A 23,146-nucleotide genomic window follows, 5' to 3' on the forward strand; every position below is an offset into this window, starting at 1 on the left:
AACTTTACTACTATTATAAATGCCAAAAATAAAAAAAGTGTATACTAAGGAAACCAATCCTTTTTGCCAAACAACCTCCTTGAAATATGTAAACGTAAAGTCTGATATACGACAAATTATTATATATAAAAACTATACAAACAAACTACATACTACAAACTACATAAACATATTTTTTAAATTTAATAATACACAATCCATTATCAATTAATACAATTTGAACACAATATTATTATTACCATCTAAAAACATACAAGCAAGTTTCACAAAAATACATCAAATATAAACAAATTTTAAAAGATTTTGGAAATATTATTAAATATGCTTAAAAATGCACATATTACAAGATAATCGGTATTTAAAAAATCAATGGTCAAAAACATGATTTCTTTGTCTTCACGATTTTTAGCTTAACTGTTTGAGTTCCAGGGGTCATTGAAAAAACAGTAGAAAAATCCCGAACAGCGTGATAGTGCTTTTCTTAATCGATTGCGAAGAGAAACAAGCGGCGTAACAGCGCTCGTCATATTTGCTACTTTATGAAATACATCTATATTATTATATATGCGTACTATTAGTTTATAAATATTTCAAGTTTTGTTCAATAAAAATTATTGAGAAGATATCAATGAAATACAAAATACCGTCAAACGTCCGTAGCGTTCAAATGTATTGGGACTTTTCAACAAAAAATTCAAACAGCGTGATCGCGCTGCTTGGGACTCAAACGGTTAAAACGCGATTGTATTAATATAATAATGTTTATAATATAGCGAGATCGTAAAATCGATGAAACATCAATTCTTATATGCATGTCAGTGTCTGAATGAACTAATTCATACAGTTTTTAATCTAAATCATAAAAAATTCTTACGGCTGCTAAAAAAATATAAAACATGTATATATCTCATACAATCATAACAATATTTTGAATTAAAGATAATCTACTTCACTATGATACTTCGAAAAATTTTTAATTTTTGTAAAATGTCTGATATTTAATGCAGCAATTTTCCATTCATCATAAATCCTCCATTAATACATTGGCCTAAATCCTATATAAAATACAAATAATTAACACAGTAACTCTTCATGTACTTCATTATGAATTAAAAAAATACATACTAGGATTTGGAAATGGACAAAATCTATATATATCTGGCTGAATAAATCGTTGTGGATATGGTCTTAATGGACTCATCATATGCCTAGATCCTTTTAAAGGAACTTGCCTTGGAATTGGAACCAATGGTCCAACCATTATTGGTCTCGGAGGAAAACCCTAATGACCAATGAAATTTAATGTCAGAAGAATTATATTCCACGTATAAATTGAATACTTACTCCATAATAAACAGGAACAGGAATGGGTTCAATATAATGTGATGGAGGTAGCCTACGTTCTCTAGACTTATCTCTTTCTCTTCTTTCTCGGAATCGCTCTCTCGATTTTTCTCGATAAGGTCTTTCGTGTTTAGATGACTTGTTGCTTCAATAATATTTATGACATTTAGTTTTCAAGAAACATCATTTTACATTATTTCATATTTTATTATGTACCTGTTATGAGAATCTTTGACCCATGCTCTTTGTTCTCCTCCCTTTGAATGTGAATTATCTCTATTACTATTTCTTTCTCGCAGGTGTTTTTCCTCTGCAGTGTGCAATTGACTATGTGGCCTGACTTTTTCTTTATACTCTCCACTTCCACCTCTACTATGATCTCTGTCTCTAAATAAATTATACAACACTACAATAAAACTGAAAAATAAACATATTAACCAAATATACAAAATTATAACGAATAATTGGTACCTATCATTTCTGTAACTATCCCTGTTATTATGTTTTGAATCTTTATACCTAAAAAAGAATACTTAAGTAACAAAAGTTTAGTTTTAAACTTTACATTAAATTAATTTTAAACTAAACATTATCGTATTAAAACATAAAATATAAATACTATTATTATTAATATACTAACATAATACATTAACGGATTGATATTATATAATTTTTACGTTTTAATACAGCAATACTCTGTAACTTATATCTATATTTCACTAAATATTGAATTTATTTATATATAAATTATATAAAAATGGTATAAATTACCAAAAAGAAAAAATAATTAATAGTAGCATGATGAATAATCATGCATTATAGCAAGTTAGAAAATATAGGTGCTGAAATTTATTATAAAATGTAAGTAAAAGCAAGTAGAATAATTCTCAAAATAATATTGGACTTAAATGAAAAAATAAACAGATGTGCACAATATTATAAAAAATAACAATTTTATATTCTATTTGTTATACATTTAATTAATTGCTTTGCATAATCCTTAATAATGAATTAGGGATTAAATGGCCAAGACAAATGGTAATTGGTACATATAGACATTAAATTTACTTTTAGAACTTCAATTACTTACCTTCTCATGATTGTTATTAATCATTACATCCATAATACTTTACCTGAACAAAAAACATATAAAAGTCGGATATGATATGTTAATGTTAGCATAGACAAAAAATATTACTAATAGATTCCATTTATATTAACATGTTAATCAAAAAACCTATATTATAAAGTAACATTTACTAGAAATGAGTTGTGAAAATTTTATGAACTAAATTGTTTTTACTAACTAAATGGTTTTTGGATTTCATGAAGAGATAATTACTTTGTATTTATTGGCATGAAGATGACTGATTATTTATAAGATATTTTAACTGAAGTTTGTGAGAAGAATACCTATGAAATGAACGTGTGAATTTGAATAGCAATATTGTCATGTAACTTGTTCTAATTCATTCTTTATTCATATGATAGAAAGTATTCTATTATTCTATTATATATTATTCTTCTTGAGGAAGAAGAAAGAAACGAAATATATACTCTGTCTAATGAGACGAGGCAGCAAACAAAACTTGAATACGTTTACTACCTCGTCTCGTTAAATAGATTATATATAGTCAAATCAAAAAAGAAAACATAAGCATTGGTAATGACATTACCAAGCATATGCATACAGATATATTGCGAATCAAATTCCTTTTAATCTTTTCATACCAAAACTTCATTAAAGTAACAATTACATCATATCCCACCACTTAGTGGAGATGAAAGAGAAGTCGGGCTTTTAACAGCTTAGAGTTACCTTTTTCACCGAGTTTCCACTTCCAATACATCCAAAAAAAAAAGAAACAAGTATAAGCTAGAACAAAACAGACTATAGTAACACAAAGCATATACCTAAAATAAAAGTCACATAGCACAATTAAATATAAGGTACGAATTTAGTAATACATGTTCATTATGATCATAAATGTTCTAATAATACTTATAAATGTTACATACATTATTCCTGTATTCCTATATGTTATATATATATGATAATGATTTATTACGTACTTACTAATCTAAATTTGTGAAGTATAGTATTTCAACAAAATATATAATATTAAATGAAAATATTACCATTAATAATAAAATATTATTATTATATAAAAATTTTATATAAGTAAATAATTATATCCATTATTTTTATAAATATATATATATATATATTCCATTTTGTGCAAGAAGTCATGACAATAAACAAATTAATATTACTCGAATCATAATAAAAATTAAGTTAGTATATTGCAGTATGTGTGTATACTGGGTATATATGTGTGAAGTTTGTAAATGTTCATATATATGTAAGATATATGTAATAAGTATCAATAACCTTATTTTTGTAATAGGCTATGAGCTTAAAATGCAAATAACGGTACTAAGTAACCATGTAGTGATTACTAAAGTGTTTGTGCAAGATGTAAAAAAAGTAAGTGTAAAGAGGATCGTAGCGTGATTTTACACCTTCGAATCAAAGGAGATTTATAAAAAAAAAAGTTGATATTGTAGATAAAGCCGGTTTAAGAATTACTAAAGTTTTAATATTCTTTTCCTGGCAGGAGTCAAGCTTTTTACAAGACATAGTTCATTTGACGCTTTTCTTTCTTGTAAAAGTAGAATTCGTCGCAATAAAAAATGTGACCGTGAATTCGAGGTCAAGGTCGTTATACATGAACTTTGTTTACAAATTTTCACCGATGCGAAGGTATAGAATCGCGCAACGATCTTCTTTAAACTTACTTTCTTTACCCCCTGTACAAATCTCCATTTTCCTATGATGCATCTTTTTTATTATGGTCTATATTTCATTGTCATGGTATTAGATTTTTGTCATATAAAAGGACTGTCAAATGATATAAAACATAATATACTTTTATTTAATTAATTAATCCATAAATTTCATAATAAGCACAATGATGTACACAATGTACAGAGTGTGTACAAAAGATACCTTCTGTAAGCACTATGTAGCAATACTTTTATCATATCCATGGTAAAATTACTATATCCATTTCGTTTAATAACCAATACATAAATACATGCATTTATATATCAAACCTGGTATGATGGGACGATCTATATGGAGGACTTCGACTTCTTGAAGAAGTAGTATATTCTTTATTTGCTTCCGGCTTGTTTTCTAAAAATTAAACGTCATTTTTTACAATGAAATACAATTTTGATACACATAAAAAATATCTTATCAATTTAAACAAAATAACGACAACAGGTTTAAATTTTTAATAATGAACAAACCCAAATTTTCATTATTTATAGCAACAACTGTACGATGTTCCACAATTTCTTCTGTTTTAGCTGTTACACTTTTTATTTCTTCTCTCTCAAATATAGATTTGGATCCCTCTCCTATGATTAAATAAATTTATTTATAAATAGAAAATCTGAAGTACATGTATATGAAGAAAGCAATTAAGCAGTATTAGCAGCTGTGACAGACCTTAGAAATCTTAAGGTTGATATGTAAATAAACTTACCGCTTCTGAAAAATTGTAAGCCAGGACATTTTATAACAGATGTATGAAGTGAATGAAACGGTAAAAATGGTATAAAAGAAATAGAAATATAATTATCTTTCACTTTAAATTGTTGATTCTATAATAGTATTGTATATATCAAAAATGTAAAAAAGATATATATTTACTATTAAAAATATAAATCACATTAAATGATTGCTAATTTATGGTTGCTACATATATAAATTCTTTAGATTAATTGCACAAATGAACATATACGGCATACAATTTTTTTTGGCGCCATAAATCATAAAACAATTTTATATACGTGAATCCATAATTATAAGAGAAATTAGTTATGAAATTACAATCTTTACTTTATGTTATTCTGTATATATATACTTTACTTATTTATATATATACTTTGTTATATATACGATATATATTTTTAACTAGTAATAATTACTCAGAACCAACGATTTCTTTCAGACTTTATGAATTTCAAGAAACTCAAACTTCTATTAAAATTTTAGCTAAAAAATAATAACAGTTTTCTTACAAGAAAATTTTGGTAAATTGAAGAATTGTCGAGATGTTTTATATGCTATATGTCTTCTATGATGATTAGAAAATCTTCCATTTTGTTGATATATGTATAACTGCATAGTTTATTATTTTCTTCAAATATATTTCATTATAACTAACTATTATATTGTAACACATTACATTTTGCAATCAAAAAAGTATCTTTAAGTAAAAATTTGATATTAATTACTTTTTCAATTTTCTATTGTTTACAGAATAATATTTTGTAACATTCTTGTTATATTATTTAAAACTTTATATACAAGAAAGTAGAAACCTGGAGATATTTGTAGTAATGAGTTACGTATAATACTGAAAGTTTATAAAATTTGCAAATCAAGTTCTATTTCAACGCCACCAGGCTAAAATAAAGCTACCTATTTATACAGAAGCCAATTAATTCAAATAGATTAAGTGAAAAATGCTCCTGTTTCATTATAGAATTCTTAGATGTGGTAATTTTAATCTCTTAACCCGCAACGTCGCGTTGGAGACGTGGTACGTCGATCGAGCCAAACATAGACAACACGTATGAGAGATGTAGTACGTGGCTGTTATTGACTTATTATTTCAAGATACTAAGTCTTTTTTGTTCAATGATCAATTGATAGTAATTATTTATCAAATATCAAAAATAAAATTAGTTGTACCTTACACATGCATTTATACATCAAAAGACATGTGCGATTTGCACAACTTCGAACGCCCAGCCAAACCGTCAAATGGCTTGACGTGTAACCGAGCATGTTGTTGCTTATGGCATGTACTATTGTAACTTCAATCGTAAGGCAAGGGATTAATTAGTTACTTTTGAATATAATTTTCATTCTTCAGTTGTAGAATCACGAGCCTTGGGAATGAAATTTCAATGAAAAGATTCCATAACTTTATCCTTCCTCCACTGTTAAATTAAATATATATTTAATATATCACCATAAAACATGAAATTTTCTAATTAAACTTTTGCGTTTCTAGACATGCAGCCATTCCAAAAGTAAAGCATATGGAGAATCCACAAAATGGAGTAAGAATTTGAAGTACAGTTCGCAATAGATCATTTTTTTATATGTAACATTAGTTCTATTATACCATTATTCCAAAACATAATTTTTTTGTACAAACTCGATGACAAAAAAGAAAATGTAAAGCAGCAAACAAGAATAAAATTACTCTTAGGACACTGAAAATATAAAAACATTGTGCTTACATATTGCACATTAAATGTTCAATATCCAGTTATCCAAATCCAACGTTGTATTCCAAATTTTCTTCATCCTTGGTGAATCAAATACATATCATTAAATTTAAAGTTACACATAACTTGCATTGAATATTATAGAACACAATACGATCACAAATCCATCATTTTCATGTCCATAAAAATTTCTATATAATGTCATCATTCTTCAGATGTTGCAATAAGTAAAGTGAAGATTTTGCTATCCATAATTAAATTTCAAACATATAGGAAAAAGAAAAAAAGAAAAAAAAAAATAGAACATATGATTATCAACCTTACAATACAAAGCATACAATATGCTGGAATATGAATTTATAAATTACGGTTGTTGGAAAATTCCGAAAGGAATTATCTTCCGAGTTGAATTTATATACTCCTTTAGTATTTCTTCATTGGATGACTGAAAATTGTTAGGTAATTATAGAAAAAAACAATATTTATTTACCCTCTCTTCTTTTGACCAAAACATCTTCAAAATTGATAATATCTCGTTGTAGATCATCGGTTGCTTCGTCTGATACATTTCTGTGAATATCTTCTGTGAATGAATTTCTGTGAATATATACTTTGATTCTTCGTAGTTCTGCAGCAGTAACTTGTATGCCTTCTGGTCCTTTAAATAAAGGTGTTGTACCATCTGATGGCTCTAATCTATAATGCAAATGAACGTTTCGTCTTCCATAATTTAATATACTTGAATTTATCAAGCTATAATCTTCTTCATAAATTAAGAACCAAATTATACCTTTCAGTATCATATAATTATGTACCTAGCTGCTACACAATTTGTGGAGTAATTTAAATCTAATTTAAATACTTAAAATAATTAAGTAATATATATATATATATGTCATAATATATCCTCTAAACATTTGCCTCGAAATTAATTTTTATTTATATATAAAACAATTTCATTTAACTGTTTAAAATAAAATGCTTTGTATTATTCATACTTACTTTTTAGATAATATAGATGTATTAGATGTACTTAATGTAGCAACAGTTCTGTGCTGACTTTCCGGGGATTTACTTTCACTCGTATTGCTACTGTGATGTGAAAATCTTTCTTTGGGCAGTGGTAAACCTTTCTCGAGAGCACGACGTATTTCATATTCTAAGATCTTCTTCTTCTTCAACCTTTCATGTTCTCGTAGCATTTGTTGTTCTACAATCCATTCGCGCCTACGCCGTAATCTTTCTTCTTCTGTTCTTCGTAAACCAGTCTCATAATTTTCACTGTGTGATGATCTCAATTTTTCATCACGATAAGAATGATTCGACACGTTTCGTTTCATTTCCCAAAGAAGAAAAGTTTCATATGCAATTAGACTAGTCTGCAGTCTTTTTTAAGGTAAGGTAACTTAAGATTCAAATATGTACGTTAGATCCAAACAATATACAAATATCTAGTTATTATATAGAAAAATTTCCAAAATAGAAGATAAGTACAGCAAATAAAATTATAAAAATTATGTGAATAGTAAAGTTATCGTGTTAAACGCGAAGAAATAAATTTCACATACACTAATATAATATCTCACAAACTGCAAAAATTTGACGAATGAATGCTATATATAGAATATAGAAGAAATGAGAGGGTTCACACGTATGATTTGGGTTATTATCGAACTTGTGCTGCACCACGCGGACCATGGTAGAAAGTGACCCACACTAGTATATATAATATCCTATAAAGTTAGGGATCTGCCCTGTTTAGTTGCGCCAGAGAAGAAATTCCTTCTTTCCTTAGTTGCACACTAGCATAGACGAGAACCTATTTAATTGTATGGTTTTGCGGAAAAGTTCATATCTACTTTTCGATCCGAGATAAACAAGTATGAGAATAGCAAAATGACGCAATAATTAAACTAATTGTAAGTTGTCTAAGAAAGAGAAATTAATTGTTTACTATATTTTTTTGGAGAAGAGAGAATATTCCCATTCAAACGATAATGGATCAGTGGAATGATGCAATAATTTTAATGTATTTTCCATATATCATTTAGATGTAACATCAACCCTTGGCAATTAGCATGTTTATTGTACAGGCATGAATATTTTTTCATCGTCACGTGGAACCACATATTTTTTTTCTTGGTAGGTAAGTGGCGTTTCTTAAAACGAATCCAATAAGCTGCACATCAAGTTATTTTACTGCTGCAAAATGTTAAAAATTCATCAGTTCCTAAGGAATCAAATGGCCCAAAGTCGCTAGCTACTGGCTATTAGGTTGCTGCAAACGAAATTGGTTGCCGTAACCAAATATTGAATTTCTTATCTTCCATGATGCTTATCTAATTACCAAACATTACTGAATCGTGAAAACTCACTTTAATCAACGTACTTTAGTCGAAGAATTGGAGTAGTAAACATATGTATCACAGTTTCATTTTGTTCTTTGGTATTTAAATTTTTAAACTAAACTTTATTTTCGAATACCTATTTTTTTTAATTTGTTTTGCATCTTCTAGTAGTACTCGATGAATGGAAACTATGATATACTACATGTCACACCATATGTATAATATTACATCTGAAAAATTTATTATTTCGCGGACATACTTTGACTTTATTAATTTTATTACTCATTTTTGGTTCAGTATGATTGATGAATACAGGTTTCAAAGAAGGAGAAAGTCCAACCTCTATACACATACATTACATTAGGTAGCAAGAGGTCCTGAAGTGAGGGCGTCCGAGAGTTCGATTAATGGTTCGCAGGCAATAAAATAATAAAAAGCATAGAGTTTAAGGAAAAGATTATGTTAATTCCAAAAAATTCTGCGTCGCTGAATTATTCTTGATTATAAATAGTTGTCGTTCCCTTAAATTATTTCTAAAGACTCGGTGGTTCTACAATCGTATTGTTACCTTACAACACATGTGTTCCATCTACAGCATATTCTCAACTCATCGACGCTCATCCAAGATCGGATACCCAGCACCCTCTCACACTCTTAGTGGAAGAACGTCTCCTATTGTCTGCAGGCAGTCTACATACACCTTTAATCAACAATCTGCGGATAATGTATGCAGACAATGTCAGTCAGTTCGTATGAGCAAAATTGAATTCTGTCTTATAGGAATGAAAAAGGACGAATAATATTGCTTGGGCCACATATATAACCCTTATCCAACTATGTTATTATGTTATGTTATTATAACATACATTACCATATTATTTGTCAAATCGGTTTATATATTGATAATAAAGCGGTATACTGTGACAGCAAATTAACAAATACGAAACACACGAATTGTACGAACATCTTGTATGTACCAACTTTTAAAATCTATTCTTTACGAAGATCATTTTCTTTCGAAGAGTGATACAAATAATGTCTTTGACGTTAACCGTTGTTGCATTAGACATAGGCACATATATCCACTGATTTAACCTTCCTTTGCGAATGAATGACATAAAAACTTGAAATAAACTACAAAAAACAACGCACATGTCCGTGAAAACGTATCTACAAAAATAAAAATCAAATTAATAAGCAAATAATGTAAAGTAGTTAATTAAATAAAAATGAATAAAAATTGGAATTGGCTAAAGATATTTTTACTGGGAAATTTTCAACTAAAAAGGATGATTTTGGTCGAGATGTGTTTATTTGTGTTAGATACATATTTGATTGTTGTGTGGACACAACAGACTGATAAATTTCCGTAAAATTTGTTTTTACAAGGCTCGTGAAAAATTCGACTTTTACTGAAGATTTATTTTCGGTACCGTGAAGAAACCAAAAATTTTTTCAGACGCCACCAATGACGGAACATCCCTATAAAATATAAAAGGTTTCATTTCGATAAATCTGTCCATTGCAGAATAATCGTTTGATATATATAAGAAGAATAAACATTGAATTGATAACCTGCTCCTTTTTGGAGTTGGTTAAAAACGTCATCTAGCGATTATATGTATTTACGAACTGTTCATGAATTGTTTACTAGCGAAGGTGAAGACAGACACATTTTATACGGCTGTCTGCTGTTCAACGTGCAGTGTAGGGACCCCTCATGCGCCTGTTTCCCGAGGCGTTCGCCGCATAGCATGTTCCTTTGTCGTCAAAGAAACACAGTAGACAGACGACGTTATTTAGAGGAATCGACAATCGGAGTGTATGGTATACTCTACAACCACCAATATTTCTGTACCATAGTAACAACAGTGATGATGGTGGGGACGATGCTTATCTTCCGGGAGACAATGTTATAAAATAAGTCTTAGTATTAAAATAAAAAAAACATACAATTTTTAACTTTTTTAATATAACTTTATAGCCATTTTTTGTGCGAAAATACTGCCACTTTCAATTTTTTCCCAATGTTAGCTATTTTGAAGGCTAATTGGATAGGTCAATCGCTGTCTTAGGATAACCAATAGGCGAGAGCGTTTACCTTCTGTTTCCACTAATGCTGTCTCTACCAATGAACTTGCAAACATTCTGATCGTAAACCCCACTCTTATCCCTAAGTTTATAACGAATCTCCGAAAAAACAAATTTTAGGGAGATTTATCAGTTATCGTCTATCGCAGCCAACTCAATCTAACATATGGCATATACATATAAAGAATTATTCTTGACCGCAACCGTTTTCTTATTTGTTTGTTTATTTGTGTTTTTTTATTCATTTCATTGTATTTTGTTTTCTTTATTTCATTCTTGTAGCTACGTTTTCGCGGATTTGTGTGTTGTATTTTATAGCGTGTTTCACGTATTTTACATTATGAATTTGCAGAACAGTAAATCAATAGATGTTTGCGCTTACGTCAATTGCAACAACGGCCGACATAAAGGACATCATCTGTATCGCTTCCCGAAAGAAAACAGTCCCCTTCTTAAAGAATGGATTTCAATAATTGGTAAATACAAGGTGTTCGTACTGTGCATATATATGTTTCGTATTTGTCAATTTGCTATATTAACACATTGATGCTGGGTATTTTTTCGGTTATATCTCATTTCTGGGCATCATCTTTAAAAACTATCTTTCCGTTATCTGATAGTAATCGATGAACAAAGGCGATATATAGCAGTTTTTAATCTAGGAATCCATTGGTTCAAATATTTTGCGTTTTTAAAGTTTGGTACTTTCAACCTACTGTATGGTTTACTTTAACGTGATGACCATTTAGAGGGTAAATTGTATTATTTATTTAAGCATATATTGTGTTCAGAATAACAGTACACCGCTCTATTATCAATATTATGTATATGACTCGACTTGTCAAATAACATTTAAATAAAATTTATACAGGGTTATTCATTTAATTCGGAACTCGCGAGAAAATATGAGAATGGCAACAGTATAACGTATATGCTTACTATTGCGGTTAAATATTGCTCGCCATCTATGAGCTGTTGCTATAATTAGAACACAGAACGGTTTGGTTGGAGCCGAAGGACTTTAATTTGCTGTCACAATAAGGGGAAGACGACCGCTAAAAAAGCGTGTCACGCGTTTACACTCGATGATTTCATGTCCCTGCGCACTCCCGAAACTTCGAAACAATTCCCACAATACTGCTTGTATTTTTCTGTCTCCATATGACAGTATCCAATTACGCTCATAATATTAACAAAGGCGAACAATGCATAAAACAAAAATGTCATACGAAATAACTTTAACAATGCATTTCTGGAACGATGCAATAGATTCTTGGACAATCAAACCGTAATTTCGAGACTCAAACTCGTTATATCTTGCCTCCATTTATCGAATACAGGAAACATGCGATAATTGTACAAAACGATCCTCTGAATAATTGCACACTCGTCATTCCCTCTACGGAGAGGTGGTTCCCCTGACACACGGATAAGCTTAACGGCTCGCTGCGATCGAGTAGTGTAACAAGATCAAATAACCATGATATCGCTGAGATAATGTATCTAAATGTTAATTTAAAAGTGAAACTTTTCTTATCTTTGACTTTTTAAAAATTAATCTTTTACTAATGTATTTGCGAGATTTTTTCGATTAAATTGAGTAATTAAATATGTTCCAAATTATACCGTGTTTGGTGCCACTTTAATCAGAAAGATGTAAGAAACATATTGGTAAAAGTTTCATTAGTCACAAATTGAAAATATTGAAAGAAAGAAAACAAGCAGATTTGAGTCTTGAGTTAAAAGGTTTGACTTATCGCAGGTATTTATATGTTACCGACTTTGACTCTTCGTTCCTCTTTCTCTTTCACTCTAGTTTTTAAGTTTTCTTTTTTTAAGTTCGGCACATCTAATATGTCAGTTTCCAAAAATAGTATCGTTTCCACATCTGCATAATTGCAACACTCAAATCCCGATTCTTATGTAATTATCGAATGTTTCCTATATTATAAAAAAGCGCAATAATAGTTGGGAAAAAGTTGTGCCTGGAGACTAAGTTCAGTCATTTCTTCAATTAAAATATATTCACGGTAGTGGAATTTATTGATGATATCTTAGGATTTACAATAAAAGTGTTACGTAGATTTTCTTTATTGAACGTTCACTACCGACCACAGAGATAGTGGCGAGCAATATTACTCGATCCGAGATCGAATATCGATAATGAATCCAAAAATAAAACTTCTATATTACTGGCCTATTTTTATGAAATTTTCATCATGTTCGTAATATTTTTCTCATTAAAACATCACGAAACACGATATAATTGGTTAAAATTAGCGAACTAGTGTAGGTTTCTTCGTAAACGGAAAACGAAGACTGATAAAATTTATTTGAATCCATCATAATTTATGTTACAATGCACAGATATAAGTATAAAATGTATAGATATGAGAACTTGATAAGATTCATATAACAACAATGTAATTCTCGTTTATGTATTATACATATATGTGAGGGGAAAAATAAAATTTAGGCTTGCATTACACGGGTGTCTAAGACTGAATGCATGGCATACCTATAAGCACTCTGTATATCTTATTGATTGCGCCTGTAACATATACACATGTATATCTCAAATGGAAATAAATGTCAAATGAAGCACTAAACGCGATATGTACCTTGTTTCCCGCCAGCCAGACAATTTTGATATAAAACGAAATACCTTGTTTCCCGACATCAATATGTTTTACTCTTTTCATCTATATTATTTTCTATTACTATCTGTACGTACTACTCTTTTAACAGGAAATCCAAGTCTAAAACGTTATGCCAGCTCCACTTTGAGAAACATGGGCGTTTGTGCCGATCATTTTTCACCCGAAATGTTCAAATCAAATCCTAGAAAAAATACGAATAAAATAAGAAGGTTGAAGATAAATGCCATACCCGAACCACCAGAAAATTTATTAATAAATGAAGAAGAAGAAGATGTACAAGCAAGTCAGCTCGTGATCGAAGAACAGCTGAAAGAAGGGGAAGAGGAAGAAGAACGATATCAACATCACCCCTACCACTATCAACAACAGCAAGAGGCAGAAGAGGTAGAAGAAGAAGGAGAAAATGAATTATTTATTAATAAACCAACACTGGACTATACAAAGGGGCCATTAAAATTCTCTGACAATGAGGATTCAATGGAATGGGCAGCAGTTGAACCACAGATGATTTGCGGAGTACAACATGAGAATCTGACAAGCAGAACTTTCCAAGAAATGAAATTGGACAACGAATGTGCTCAGCTGTTGAAAAAAAATAAAAATTTGAGAGCACAAATAAGATATCTTAGACAAAAATTCATAAGAATCAAGAAATCCAGAGATCGATTCCGTAAACTGTTACTTAAAGCAGAAACTGTCGATGGATTTTTAGACAGATATGAATGCAAAAATGACGCCACAAGAGCACTTATTAAGTCGCAGCTGGAAAGTGAAAGCATAAAATATACAACCGAAGAACAAGATGAGTGCGAGGAGAACAATTAGAACAATGATCATGAACTGCAGTCGTATACATAAGTCTGGAGTGTCGAAGATGATCCACGTCATCATATGCAAGAATCTATAAGTTAGGAATCTGCAATGTTTGGTTTCACGTTACAGACAAAAGAAACAATTTAGTTCCACCACAAACGAGGTATACTTGTATAGTTCCACGTTACAAGAGAATTAATCTTAGATAACACAGAAAGAGAAATCAATCCTTTATTATATGTATATATATATATATATATTTTTTTTAGTAAAATAAAGGAACTCTTTCCTTTCAAACAATAATGGATTCATGGGATAATGCAATAATTTTAATATATCCCCAGTAGACAATAGCTTTTTAGATTTAACATTAAACCTACTTTTCTCAGGATAATGTTTTTTTTATAGCTAAACCTAAATTTTATTTTAATAATAATTTCAGCAGTTAGTAGGCTGTGAATGACATATCTGACGTGATATATCTTGAAAACGAAATTTTATATTATTTTTTCACCGATAGTAGTAGATAGTAGTATAGTAGTATAGATAGTATTTCATGCTTCAATAATTACATCTTTTAATTTTGTAACTTTATTATATTTTTGATTTTTCGAATAAATCTGAAAAACTAGTATTCTCCATGTGTTTCCAATCTGATTTACGTCGGGAGAACGTGCAGGCCGTTCCAGAAGAGGTATATTGCTTTTCACAAACTAATGTAAAGTATGTATATATTATTTTAAAATATATTTGACGGGGTTCAAAAGCAAGATATCTCGTCATTTAAATAACAACTCAGATAACCATCCTCTACAATTGGTAACCCCGACGTGCAAAAAGCGATTTCAAAGTGAACCTGTTACAATCGATATGACGAGTACAAGCGGATCCGACTGTGTGTCGATCGAGTAAGATCGAGTAGATGCGGTGAGCACACCGCTCCGCGTACCGTCGTTAAAATATATGTCGGATCACGATTCGAATTTTGGGCGCGCGACGACTCTTCATGTGGACTAGCCATCGTTTCACAAAGCCGAGATTTTATTTACACGTATATACAGGTCTATCACTAAGCTTAACAAATAATAAGTACAACTAATAATAAGTCTAACAAACACTAAGCCTAATGAATAATACGATCTACGAATAATTAAATTAAATAATACTATTAGCAATGTTTGAGTTTAAACGAATCCACGGTCACCGGGATAACTCCTTACTAAGCGAAACTAACTTAGACGCAAATGCGATCGTCGAAAATGCTCGATGTATCACTCTCCAAGGCAATCGCAAGAATGCCAGCCTCGTGGAGATTTTTCTCCCTGTACGATTGCATTTTGTTTTCTATACCCGTTTGGAAGCATCGAGAAGGTTCCAAACGCCGTTGCTAGGCACACTCGTTGGAAGCATCGAGAAAGTTCCAAACGCCGTTGCTAGGCAGTTTCTGCCTGGAGTTTTGATTACTAATACAATGTATGTCCCATTGCATCGGCACCTTCGAGGCAACATCACACGTGGCTAGGCCCGCTTTCGAGGCCGCATGCCGCCACAACCACATTTCTCGGAAAACACATACAACCACTCCAGACCTCCGTTAGATAAAACATCCATCCCGTGACCGTGACTACGTTCAGCGACCGATTGTCACCTCGAACCCAATCTCGCTTATTACAAATCTTAAGCAATTACAACTATAATAAAATCTAGGCTACTAGAGGATGTTCCCAAAATTTCCAAGGAAAGGCTTCGGCTTTCCTTTCATCTCCGACATATATTTAACGGGTTTCAAAAGCAAAATATCTCGTCTTTTAAATAACAGCTCAGATAACTATCCTCTACCAGTACAAGCCGACTTATGAATGGGTGCATTGTCTTGCATAAAAATTAAATTTTGATAAGTTCTAAAGGATTATAACTAATCTTGTAGCACATCTATATAGTTAATTCTACTTATTCTATTTGAACAGAGCTTTTGCCGGAAGCTGAAAAGCACACAAAAGTCATAACAGAATCTCCTACAAAGTTGTGTTTTGAAAAACACAACTTTTCTTTTGTTTTCTGAGGTCGTGCCAATAATAATTATAGCCATCGGGCCATCTGGACTAAATATTTTTTCTTCGCTGAATACTACTTACATACAAGAAAAATTTTTATTACAAAACTTTGAGGGATTTTTTTACAATTTTAGGAGAATTTTATTATAATTTTGAAAGAAAAAAAATCATATTTATTGTTTTCCAATATCTGTTCACATCTTCCTTTGCAAATGCAAATTGTTTTTCATTATCGATAATCTATAATTTTGATGCCGATTTCATTTTCAGGATCACAATGTTGGATAATTTTGTAGTAAGTGTGACCAATGGTGTTTCTTGATGCATTTATATTACTTTCATTTTTAATATCCGACAGTGACTTTGATGATCAGATGTTATTTTCAGTACTTCTCGTTCATCTCATGGAGATAATTGTTTCGGCTGGCCTGACCTTTTCTTTTCTCCATGATTACATCTTTTCGTAACATAATTTGCAATTACACTCTTCAATCGATTCGGAAGTTCACGATATAACCATATCTATCTATCATTGTCTTTCCTTTATCTTTATTAAAGTTGTTGTTCATAAGGAATTCTAATTTATAAATGTTGTAACAAACACCAAATGTCAAAAAAGATGTCAAGCAAACAAATAAACGATTGCAATATGGACAATAAAAACGGCAAAAATTAGTATATTAATGAAATGCTCGAGATTTAATTCTTTCTCTTCTGTAGTACTTTTTTTTCTAAGTCTATTATATACATCGATTGTTGTTTAAAACTTATTTAAACTATCCTATATATTACTTTAAAACAGAACATAGGTACAATTTTTTCCTAAACTGACAAAATATCTCAATGTGGTAGGGTTGGTATATTTCTGATGTGCATTGTAGATTGCTCACGAACGATACTTCTTCTTCCGACGTACCCAGTGACTTTTTTGTTTACATACTTAACAATAAAAATAATGACGCGTAATGGCACGAGAGAAAAAAAAAGGAGAAAGGACAATGTGCTTTTGTGCTATGGTATGTTATGTTCGTGTCTATTTATATTGCCCATTAAATGAGTGTAAGACTTAGGCTCTCGGCCTATGTTTTGTCAGTTTTGTTATTCTTTAGCGACAAATACGATGATTCATAAGACATGACAAATAAGATTCATAAGCACAATCAACAATCGAATTTTATAACAATATTTATAATAATTAATGCAGTACATATAAAAATACATATATAAATAGTTTTATTTATACATGAAATATAGATCTATTATGTGGTCTATTATGTGATAAATATAGATCTTAATGAATAATAATCTTAAGAAAAGTTTCGACTTGAGAGATGTTTAAGAGATGTTAAGATGTGCATAATAAAAAATTCATCGTGGAGCCACGGCCAAACCTTGTAAAACTGGCGTGGCATTCAACGAGTTAAAGAAACGAAATATTATTTGCCAGTTAGTTTTCAAAATGTTTTTGTTCACAGCATTTACATACTAAATAAGTCCAAGTATATTAAATTTTGTTTCAGTTAATAGTAAATACTTTTATATGAATGTGATCTCCTTACGACCTAACTACCGTAAAAATATATTTTCTGACTGAAAATATGATGTATTTGTAAGAAAACACGAATCTTCGAACGCTTGGAACAGTTGCCTGGATTTCATCATCCCGAGTTCTAAAAAGAGATGGGGAAAACCCTTGAGGGTACCGTAAATTATGTTCTCTTTTTTACGGTACTATGGACTAGCTGATTCCGGTGTTTGGCGACCGTGATGACTAGCGTATCTGGACATTCCTTGTGGTATCATTAAAACGAGCGAACGGAACAGACTATCTTACGCGTATTCTACTATTCTGGTTAAACGTAGCATTTCGGATAAATCGAACTGCATTTATAATATGTAGATTATATTTTTTTAAAATTCACTTACATATTTATCCTTTACTTTTTCATACTATTCGGTTAGGACACATATATTTGTGGTTTTGTTGGTATGAAATGGTATAAAATAATTTCGAGATACTGAAATCTGTAATAATTACAAGAAGTTTGAGATGCAAATTTTGCAATTATGCAGATGTGGAAACGATATTATTTCTGGGAACTGAGTTTTTAAACGTGCCGATCTTAGAAAAAGAAACTTAGAAACGAGAATGAAAGAGAAAGAGAACTGAGAATCGAAGCGTTCAGCAACATATGAAAGCTCGCGACAAGTTAAGACTTTTAACTCAAAACACATACTTTCTTATTTTTAATTTCTGATCAATGAAACTTTTACCAACATGTTTCTTACATGTTTCTGATTAAAGTGGCACCAAACACGATATAATTTGGAGCAAATTTGCTTACTCAGTAAATAATAATTAAATAGGAGAGTGGGTACCCAGCCCCACGGGCTATAGTTCGATGTGCGGCTTAACCCCGTTCTTGGGGTTGCCGTGCAAGGTTACCTGGTTTCCCAATCAGGCAGTTGGCAGCGCCAATCTCTTCTTAGACACAGGCATGACGGAACGAAGGCAATCGCTACGAGCATTCAAATTCTCACGTTTTCAATGTCACAATTACAAAACATAGAGACCTGCTGGCCCACACATCATGCGGATAAGGGAATAATTTATAACAGCAATTTATAGTGTTGACGCTTTCCATGCTCTTTCCACAGCCAAGGGTGATGAAGGCCAGGCGGCCGTCCCAGGCGTCCGGACGTCATATTTTCTTACACATGTAAAATAGGTACATCGCGTCAGAAATATTATTCGCAGCTTATCAACTGCTAAAATTATGATTAAAATGAAGTTTATGATTTATTATAACAAAAGCATTGCTACAAGAAAAGTAAATTTAATGTTAAATCTAAAAACTATTGTGTATGGAGAATATATTAAAATTATTGTATCATTCCATTGATCCATTATCGTTTGAAAGGAAAGATTTTCTTTTCTTCTCTAAAAAAATGATATAATCAACTAAGCAACTAAGTTTAATTATTGCGCGATTTTGTTATTTTCATATTTGTTTATAATAAGTATTCCTTGTTCGTAAGAATCTAATCGATCCAATTAAAATCATCTTACATTAGTGAAATAAAAAATATAAGAGGTGTATGTTTCTTGTTTATCACCGGTACGAATCATAGCTAAATCAGAAATTGTTTCGAGCGATCAGTTTCAAAAAATGGTGGGGATAGTTTGCGAACAAGTTCCTTTAAAGGGATTTTGTGTTTACTGGATAGTACGGATATAGGAAATTATGATCTTGGGCGGGCATGGAAAAAGTCAGTGATTTCAGCTATCGTGAAGAATGATGCGTCATTGTCTCCTTCGCTCCTTTGATTACGCCTCGATCAGTATTGCGGTCGTGTCATAGCATAACTTTGTTTGTATTAGGGTACAAAAATGCAAGCCACGCCGAGCGCTACTTTATGAAGTATCTGAATCGCATGTTTTGTAAAGTTTAATTTTAATTCTACAAGGCTGTCTCGTATATGCCAATGTTTTTTTCTGTATCTGTGAAAAAAATATTTTGCTAATTGTAAATAAATTGCTTTTAAAGAGTAACGAATATCTCTAATTTTTTGCATTACCAGGTATGTAAATATGAAACCGGAATTTTTGTATAGAAAACACGTTTATTGTATGAAAATGATTAAAAATATTTTATTCGAAGTATTGCCCATCGCTAGCTATACATTTTTCCCACTTGTTTGGCAATTGGTGGATGCAATGCCAAAAAAACTGTCCATCTTTTGAGGCAAACCAGTCATCGAGCCATTTTCGTACACTTTCGTAAGTAGTGAAATGCTGGTCAGAAAGTGCGTGTCCCATCAATGCAAATAAGTAATCGGACGGAGTTGGTGAGTAAGCCACGTGCGGAAGTATTTCCCAACTGAACGCTTCAATCGTTTCCTTGACCGGTTGTGCTGTATGTGATGGTGCATTATCATGAAGCAAAATTACTTTGTGTTGCCTTGTTTGATATTCTGGTCGTTTTTCACGCAAAGCTTGATTCAAATCGATCATTTGTTGTCGGTAGCGCTCAGTATTAACGGTTTCGTCAGGTTTTAACAGCTCATAATAGATCACACCCTTCTGATCCCACCAAACACAGAGCATTGTCTTCCGTCTATGGCGATTTGGTCTTGTAGTCGATGTCGATGGTTCGCCTGGGTTAGGATTCTCAAAATATATCCACTTTTCATCGCCAGTCACAATTCGGTGGAGAAATGACTTTCTTTTGTATCTGGCGAGCAGCATTTCGCAAGTGGTTTTTCGGTTTTCCTGCTGTCTTTCATTCAGTTCATGTGGAACCCATTTTCCCATCATCTGGATCTTTCCCATGGCTTTCAAACGTATGGAGACGGTTTCTCGTGACACGTTTAATTGATCAGCGAGTTGTTGTTGCGTTTGAGTGTCATCCTCATCCAACAATGCTTGCAATTCGCTGTCTTGAAACTTTTTCGGTGGTCTTCCACGTCCTTCGTTCCTCACGTCAAAATTGCCATTTTTGAATTTTTTAAACCACTCAAAGCACTGTGATTTACCAAGGGCATGCTTACCGTAAGCTTCGACAAGCATTCGATGCGATTCTGCAGCAGTTTTCTTCAAATGGTAACAGAAAATCAATGCTATCCGCAAATCGTAGTTTCCAGGCACGTAATTTGACATGTCCAGCGCTATTACAAACTATGCTGTTGTATGAAACTTGCATTGTTCTAAGTCGAAAATGCTTGTGAGATGTTAACAAAGACTTTTGGTATCAATAACACATTATCAGCTAGGGCCATCTATAGGCAAATTCCGGTTTCATACTTACAGGCCTGATAAATGTAAACAAATAATATGAAATTGTAACGGTAGATTTTGTAACGATATTTTAGAAACATTGTTAACTTAAACCAGTTTGCGAAAAATTTAATGAAAATCTTTGAAAGGTATTTCAAATGCAAGTACAAAAAGTTTCAAGAAGTGTAAACTCATGGTGTAGATAGAGGATATTGAGGATATTTAAATGGATAGTTAAGCATTAAAGCATTTGTAGAAAGTAACTGTTAACAAATTTTAAATTATAACATAACAGAAAATGTTTAAAGCGTTAAGAATGATAAATATCGAATGAAGTAGAGAAAGTGTTATGATACTTGTAAAAATGCGAAGCAACATGGTATTTCCGTACAAGATTAATTTCAAAATACATAATCGCTGTGCACTATAAGGTCTATATCTAACTCTAGTTCTACCAGTAACTCATAGATGGCGCAAGTAATTCTGTAGTAAGCGTACATGTGGTTATGTTGCCATTTTCCAAGTTCTTGAGCCCGCGGGTTTCAAGTTACGTTGGTGACTCTGCATATACCTATATTGCATTGTACGTGTTACATGAAGTCAGCCTAAACAGTCTTTCGCAACACTAACCTAGTGTATAAATATAAGAGATGCGGTTCATGTTACTCTATTCAGAGAAGAAATTTCTTCCTTGGTTTGTAGCGCTGTTGCAGACGACGTAGTAATATTATGACGTCACACGTTCGTCGGTAAAAAAATTTTTTATAGTTTGTAACTTCCTTATTTCTAATAATTTTTGAAACAAGAAATACCTGTCTATAATGTTATCTTCGTGAATTCATTTACATAATTAGTTAAAAATGTGCAAATACCGAATTCATACCAATACGCACTTACCCATAATTGTAGTTTCTGATTGAAAGATATAAATAGTCATGCCTACGATTTTTATACACCTGATAATATGATGTTATTGGTGCAAAGCTAACATTGTATAAACAATGTATTGACATGATACTAGTATGTAGGAATAAAGCTTTTAGTTTAGTCAAATTAGTCTTAAAAGTCAAATTCAACATTAAATGGTATCTGAAATTTTCTTGCGCGAACTTATAAAAATCATGTTCAGGAAGAAATCCTATATATTTGCCATTCGAGATTTCTTACACGGATTTTGTAAACAAAAGTTAACGAATAAGTTTAGCATATAACAACGTGCCAAAAGTTAGTTATAAGAGCTGTATGTATTAAAAGTATTTATCGAATGAGATGTTACGATTGGTTAATTCTTTGAGCCGTAAATAAATGAAAACCGTCCAAAATCACATTATTTTCAATCACTTATTATGTAAAATGAGTGAGTATACAAAGTTGAAACTTTGTGAAAATGTAGCTTTTTTCATTTGTAAAAAATGTGCAAGATTTCATCCCCAAATGTTTATCAACTTTTACAAAAAGTTGTTTAACAATTAAAAAGGCGTCTTCGTAGAACTTAATTTCTACAATTTTCGGAAATACGGCAACTGATGGGGGCTTTTTCTACTCTGGACGAGTTGCACTATCATGTACAACTCGAAACAAATTGATTTTTTAATCGTAAACTATTTTAAACAATGGCGTCAGAAACTGCACATCATTTTACTGTTTATAATTATATTAACATTAATGAGACACGTTTATAGTATAAATAATATAACATTTATCATTAATATTTATATTAAAAAAGTAAAAATTACTAGAATTCAA

The 23,146-nt window shown here is 31.3% G+C and overlaps 2 protein-coding genes and 1 long non-coding RNA gene across 5 annotated transcripts; 2 read left to right on the forward strand and 1 right to left on the reverse strand.

Annotated features, from left to right (window-relative positions):
• Positions 1 to 211: 211 nt before the first annotated feature.
• On the reverse strand, positions 212 to 8,359 carry LOC126865324 (uncharacterized). Of its 3 annotated transcripts, none has more exons than XM_050617760.1 (9): positions 8,226 to 8,359; positions 7,660 to 8,108; positions 7,148 to 7,353; positions 4,660 to 4,770; positions 4,462 to 4,543; positions 1,561 to 1,863; positions 1,345 to 1,489; positions 1,126 to 1,282; positions 212 to 1,055 (listed from the first exon to the last, which is right to left on the reverse strand). In XM_050617760.1, the coding sequence occupies exons 2-9, from the start codon at positions 7,995 to 7,997 to the stop codon at positions 1,036 to 1,038; spliced, it is 1,362 nt and encodes a 453-aa protein (XP_050473717.1). In that variant the 5' UTR covers positions 7,998 to 8,108; positions 8,226 to 8,359; the 3' UTR covers positions 212 to 1,035. The 3 variants fall into 3 exon arrangements, with proteins under 3 accessions (XP_050473717.1, XP_050473718.1, XP_050473719.1); XM_050617761.1 differs by having other exon boundaries at positions 1,561 to 1,731; positions 1,816 to 1,863; positions 7,660 to 8,260; XM_050617762.1 differs by having other exon boundaries at positions 1,561 to 1,731; positions 7,660 to 8,260.
• Positions 1,862 to 6,707, forward strand: LOC126865352 (uncharacterized). Its single transcript, XR_007689510.1, has 2 exons — positions 1,862 to 3,639; positions 6,438 to 6,707. It is a non-coding gene; the product is annotated as an uncharacterized LOC126865352 (long non-coding RNA).
• A 125-nt stretch (positions 8,360 to 8,484) lies between the features above and the next one.
• On the forward strand, positions 8,485 to 15,247 carry LOC126865330 (uncharacterized). Its single transcript, XM_050617770.1, has 2 exons — positions 8,485 to 11,572; positions 13,845 to 15,247. The coding sequence occupies exons 1-2, from the start codon at positions 11,263 to 11,265 to the stop codon at positions 14,579 to 14,581; spliced, it is 1,047 nt and encodes a 348-aa protein (XP_050473727.1). The 5' UTR covers positions 8,485 to 11,262; the 3' UTR covers positions 14,582 to 15,247.
• The last annotated feature ends 7,899 nt before the right edge of the window (positions 15,248 to 23,146 follow it).

This window comes from Bombus huntii, chromosome 4 (assembly GCF_024542735.1).
Source record: "Bombus huntii isolate Logan2020A chromosome 4, iyBomHunt1.1, whole genome shotgun sequence".
Classification (NCBI taxonomy): Eukaryota; Metazoa; Arthropoda; class Insecta; order Hymenoptera; family Apidae; genus Bombus; species Bombus huntii.

Excerpts from the sequence above, each read along its gene's own strand:
- LOC126865330 (XM_050617770.1), top strand. The coding sequence starts at position 11,263 with ATGGCATATACATATAAAGAATTATTCTTGACCGCAACCGTTTTCTTA. Across the intron at positions 11,573-13,844 it reads AGAATGGATTTCAATAATTG|GAAATCCAAGTCTAAAACGT; the intron begins GTAAATACAAGG and ends CTCTTTTAACAG.
- LOC126865324 (XM_050617760.1), bottom strand. The coding sequence starts at position 7,997 with ATGAAACGAAACGTGTCGAATCATTCTTATCGTGATGAAAAATTGAGA. Across the intron at positions 1,490-1,560 it reads GTCAAAGATTCTCATAACAG|CAACAAGTCATCTAAACACG; the intron begins GTACATAATAAA and ends ATATTATTGAAG. Across the intron at positions 1,283-1,344 it reads CTGTTCCTGTTTATTATGGA|GGTTTTCCTCCGAGACCAAT; the intron begins GTAAGTATTCAA and ends ATTGGTCATTAG.